The 5125-nt window shown below is 43.9% G+C and overlaps 1 protein-coding gene across 1 annotated transcript; it reads right to left on the bottom strand.

Moving 5' to 3' along the window:
• Positions 1-511: 511 nt before the first annotated feature.
• Positions 512-2561, bottom strand: LOC119311699 (noroxomaritidine/norcraugsodine reductase-like). Its single transcript, XM_037587379.1, has 5 exons — positions 2485-2561; positions 2197-2404; positions 1124-1349; positions 892-1002; positions 512-669 (listed from the first exon to the last, which is right to left on the bottom strand). The coding sequence occupies exons 1-5, from the start codon at positions 2559-2561 to the stop codon at positions 512-514; spliced, it is 780 nt and encodes a 259-aa protein (XP_037443276.1).
• Positions 2562-5125: the final 2564 nt, after the last annotated feature.

Here is a 5125-nt window from a genome sequence, read left to right as displayed (position 1 = left end):
CGTATAAAATCGAGCGTTGTAGGCGATTTTCATGCATGGTCCAGCGGCGGTTCCATATTCCAGCTCAAAGCATGCGTCGACAATACTTGGAACAGCCGCGACAGCTAGGGAAATCACGTTAAGTTTCATGGACAGTGCAGGCGGCTTCGCACGAATAACCTCTTCCAATGTCTTTTTTACCGCAGATGGTTTTGTACTAATCACCGCCTTTAGTTTTATTTCTAATACATACCCGCCCCTGTTGTTTGCTAACTAGCCCTGCAACTGGATTAGAACTGAAATTCAAGTCAAACATTGAAATTCATATGACAAACAAACAACATAATTGCTTGACACAACAGTGCTACATACCACAAATAAAACAAAGTCCAAACTGTTCAACATGATAAGTGATAAAACATGTTCTATACAACATAGATCCCAACTAGCAGGCCTCCACTTAAGCACCACTGCCTCTTGCATACGGAGCTCCAACACCTCCAACATTAGAACCATGCTCGCCATGCATCCTCTAACAAATAGATCGACCACCGTCAATACAAATAACTTGGCCGGTGATATAGGATGCCGTGGGCATACAGAGAAAGGACACCACCGATGCGACCTCCACTGGCTTGCCAGTACGCCCCATCGGGATCCGCGAGTACTCTTTCTCCAGGGCCTCCGACCCTATCTGTTGGATTGAGAACAACAAAAGCCGTTGATATTTCCCTGCTATTTTTGTATAAGTAGTACCCGAATAAAAATTTGTAAGTGTAAAATATTTTAACAATAAATTATGCTATATTATCTGAGTAATGTTAGTAATTGTTGTGTATTTCTTAAATAGTTTCTACGTTGGAACAAAGTTGTCAAAATGGAAAAAATATAGTCACAATACAATCTCGACACGTACATCTTTGATCATGCCAGTCATGATCATGGATGGAGCAACACCGTTCACACGAATATTATCTCTAGCCCACTCAGTGGCGAGGCTCCTTGTAAGTTGGTTCATTCCTCCTGCATGTGAACCAACACATATAGAGGGGAAAAGAGAAAAAAAAAGAAACAAACTATTAGCCACTCATAGGATGATTGAAATACTTTTTCATAAGCATATACTTGTCAGCTGTATATCTACCTTTTGTAATGCTATAAAGTGTGAAGCATGGAAAGCCAACTAAGCCTGCAATGGAGGAGATGTTGACAATACTTCCTCCTCCGCATGTGGAGGCGTTGAGGAGGAGAGGGTGTGCTAGCTGACTGAGGTGGAAGCTCGACGCTAAATTAGTCTCCATCAGATGCGAGTAGTTGTTTTCCGTCAACTCCGTAGCCACTTTGAAAAACAATTGCCCTGCATTGTTCACCTGGATTGTAAATGTTCATTGTAAGATTTTTCATAGTTTTGATGAATTTTTTTGAGATCATGTATTAGCCCCTTGGTTGACGTATTTTATTTTGTTAAGAGGAAACTTTAAACAACAACAAGTAACTTTACTAATATTTGATTCATTTGGTACAAAATTGAGGTTGTTTACTTCATATTAAAATTACACCTAAACCGAGCTCTCTCATGTTTTCGGCCGCCGGATTTCATGTTTTTCTGGCCGTCACATCGTGTTTTAGGTCCAGTTTTTTGCAACCTGGCCCGCCTGTCCTAATGGGCCGTTATTTCAAGACATGTGGGTGATTGGGCTTTATTGGGCTGCTATACAAGCCTGCAATATGTCAGATATACTTTTCAACTATTTGCACCATCAAAATTTTAATAAAAAATATATTCATCTTTTGAGACTTTATTTATGGACCAACAATTTGAAAAATCCTATTATTCTATCGCAAAAAAGATGGGCGCAGCATCAACGATCTAGTTCTCGTGATACTTGCACGGGGAGAGACCTTATTGTGCCGCATTTTATGTGAAGACCGTATTTAGCATAAGATACAATAATTTCGCTTTCTCCACTAATTCGGTGCCACCTTAGCTAAAATCTGACAATATAAGTTTAAGAAACGGCACAATGAAGTAGAGCATTTGGAGAGGTCGTAACGAATCAAACAATGGAGTTCCAAAATGTTTTATGTTGATAATTTGGATGCGTGTGTGTGATTTGACGTGGTCCTGTAGCACTTACTCATTGATCGGACCAAATAACTTTTCTAGTGGCGACTGACTACCTTTGAGCCGTCGAACAAAATACAGCTAGAGCTTACCAATATGTCAAGCTTGCCGTCGAAAGATTCCTTGACCGTTTCCATGAGCTTTTCCCTCGCAGCGCGTACGGAGACATCGCAGACGGAGACGGTGACCGCCAGCTTCTCCTCCTCCCACTGCCGGCGGCACTCTTCCAGCTCCGCCGCGTTGCGGGAGCACGTATGCACCCGCGCCCCGAAGCCGGCAAGCTCCTCCACGATGGCGCGCCTACACAAGAGTCGAGCACGATGGCTAGCGAGTAAGTAATGCACTGGAAAACTAGCTCGAGGGAAACGTATATTTCGTACCCTATTCCTTTGCTGCCGCCGGTGACGAGCGCCGTCGCGCCGGCCAGGCTCCACCTCTTCTCCCTGCCCGTCGTCATATCTCCCTTTGCTCCGCCGGCAACGAATCGGGTGTATGATTGATGCCGCTGTACTTGTGTGTAGCGTACAATCCTCACATCTACACTGCCTATTATAAGAACAAATTAAGAGGTAATGCAAGACGAGTTGCTGCCGTGCTAAGCCAAGAAACATATATAAACTAATAATCCAGCCACTTGTCGTATAGAGCAGGCCGGACAGTTGGATTGTTGCTCTTGTAGTTTGTTGGTGTCAAAGCATGTACAGCCCGACTTTGCAAATCTGGCTCTTCAAACGCCCGCGGACGCAACCAGGCGCGTCCGCGGACAGTGACCAGTCACGCCTCAAATTAGTCACTCTGCATCTGAATATCTCATATACCGACCCGTAGATCCATAAAGAACATGCAAAAGAAATCCTACATACTACATACTACGTATTACCCTAGCTAATCTTCGTCGTCGGAGATGTTCACACCACGGTGCGGGGCGCCGGCCGAACGGGCAGGTAGGAGGGCTCCTGCTCATCCTCCTCCTGCTCGACCTCATCCATGTAGGCGAGCATCTCCGCCTCCTCCGCGGCCTCCATCTCCTGCCGGCGACAGCGTCTGGTCTCCGCAGCTAACTCCGGGCGGAGAGAATCGAGGATGGCATGTTGCTCCGCCTGCAGATCAGCGTCGCTAACGTCCCCCGCATCCTCCTCCTCCTCCTCCTCGTCCTCGTCGTCCTCCTCTTCTCCTTTCGGATCCACTGCATCCGGAGGTAGCCCCACGGCTATCCAGGCTTCACGCCTTGCCCGGATCTGCTCAAGTAGCTCGAGCCGGCACTCTGCCGTTAGAAGTGGCTAGCTCCTCACCCGGCTGCGTGTGGGCATGGCTACTAGGCGGACGGGGGGAGCAGAAAGTGGCTGCGGCGGCGGACCGGCGGAGAAAAATGTGGATGGTAGGATTTCGATGCCGCCGGTCGACTTAAATAGCCGGGCTAGGCATCGCGCGGCCCGCCGAAGCGGCGCCACGCCGCGACACCGGTCCGACGGAGGAGACGAGCTTCGGACCATCGGATTTCCGGTCGTTTCAGCGTGGGACCCCGCCGTCAGTCTGACGTGGCGGGAGTGCCTGGGGGCGCCCGGGCGCCCTCATATTTGGGCTGGATATGGGAGGTGTCGGTCAGGCTAGGCGTTTGACACCCGTTTAAGGAGTCCGTCTGGGTCAAAAAAATCGTGACCAGTCAGTGATCAGGCGGCCCGTTCGGACGTATGAGGCGGGTTTGAGCTATCCGGCCGTAGATGCATTTAGACTCTCGAAAATGAACATGCGCTACACTGGTGGTGCCCGCCGGGTAAAATGTACTCTACCAGCCAAATCTTTATAGTTTTTCGCGTTTGCTATTCTTCACATACCTGAAAATAAACTTTGCGTCAGTCGGTTTTTTCTTTCGTCTTGGAATCACGTACAAAGGTTCGGCCCATAATGGGACTTGGGACCGACTAGGGTACAAATCCTGGCTAGGCCTGGACTAGAGCAGCCCACAAATCCACATAAAAAGGCATGATCGTTAATTAGCCGGAGTTTCTCTGTAAAAACAAAACTGATGTGGTAACATGTGTTGCAATTCAATGTCGTCGTTTTTATTGTTGTATGAACGGTGAGTATACATATATATATTCTTCACCTAGGGTGCAAAATAAGTTATTCTTCACCCGAAGTAATCTTACGATCACTTAATAATTATATTACATTTGAAATTCAAATAGTTAAATTTTATGTTGATTTATTACGTAAAATTTGGCATAAGAAAATAAAAAAATATGTTATAAGACAAGAAAATGTGTAGTTTATGTATATTTTACACTAAGGTTTTACGTTTGTAATTTTACGTAATATAAAATATTTTTTACGGCGATAATATTTTTTTACGGTCTCTTTTTACATCAGAAATAAGACAAAACTTATGAAACGTAAAATTACGGTGCATTGATGGTAAAATAGAGGGGGTGAAGAATAATTATTCCCCACCCAGGGTGACGATAGTCAATCCCTAATGCACTGGTGTAAGTTTTATACAATTTGTTTGTAACTTTTTGTTATCATTCATTTTAAATTATCTTTCTCCATTATATTTCTTCTTTTAGGTACTCCCTCCATTCCTAAATATAAGTCTTTTTAAAGATTTTAATATTAACTACACACGCAACAAAATAAGTGAATCTATACTTTAAAATATGTCAATATACAATCGTATTGAAATCTCTAAAAGGACTTATATATAGAAACGGAGGGAGCAATATAGATGCCTTAATTCATTCTTTTTTAGAAAAAGTTTTGCTTACATTTTTTATTTTTTTTTAATTTTTGGGTAAGAAGATTTCATGAATTATTCGTCTTTAGATTGGAACTTATAGAACTTTTTACATGTTTGTTATTTCACAGGCGCCTGGAATTTGTAATTTCTCTTTTGTTTATATGTGTGTGTGGGAGTTTTATTAGTTGCTTTTTTAGTGTTGGGGAACGTTGCATAAAATAAAAAAAATTCTACGTTCACCAAGATCAATTTATGAGTTCATCTAGCAACGAGGGAGAGAGATG

Source organism: Triticum dicoccoides, chromosome 1B (assembly GCF_002162155.2).
Source record: "Triticum dicoccoides isolate Atlit2015 ecotype Zavitan chromosome 1B, WEW_v2.0, whole genome shotgun sequence".
Classification (NCBI taxonomy): Eukaryota; Viridiplantae; Streptophyta; class Magnoliopsida; order Poales; family Poaceae; genus Triticum; species Triticum dicoccoides.
This window is presented reverse-complemented; position numbering and strand designations above follow the sequence as displayed.

Bases quoted from the DNA above. Each gene is read 5' to 3' on its own strand.
- LOC119311699 (XM_037587379.1), bottom strand. From the start codon at position 2,561: ATGACGACGGGCAGGGAGAAGAGGTGGAGCCTGGCCGGCGCGACGGCG. The intron at 1,003-1,123 runs GTAGATATACAG...GTTCACATGCAG, and splicing joins ACTTTATAGCATTACAAAAG to GAGGAATGAACCAACTTACA. The intron at 670-891 runs GTGTCGAGATTG...TCCAACAGATAG, and splicing joins TGGCATGATCAAAGATGTAC to GGTCGGAGGCCCTGGAGAAA.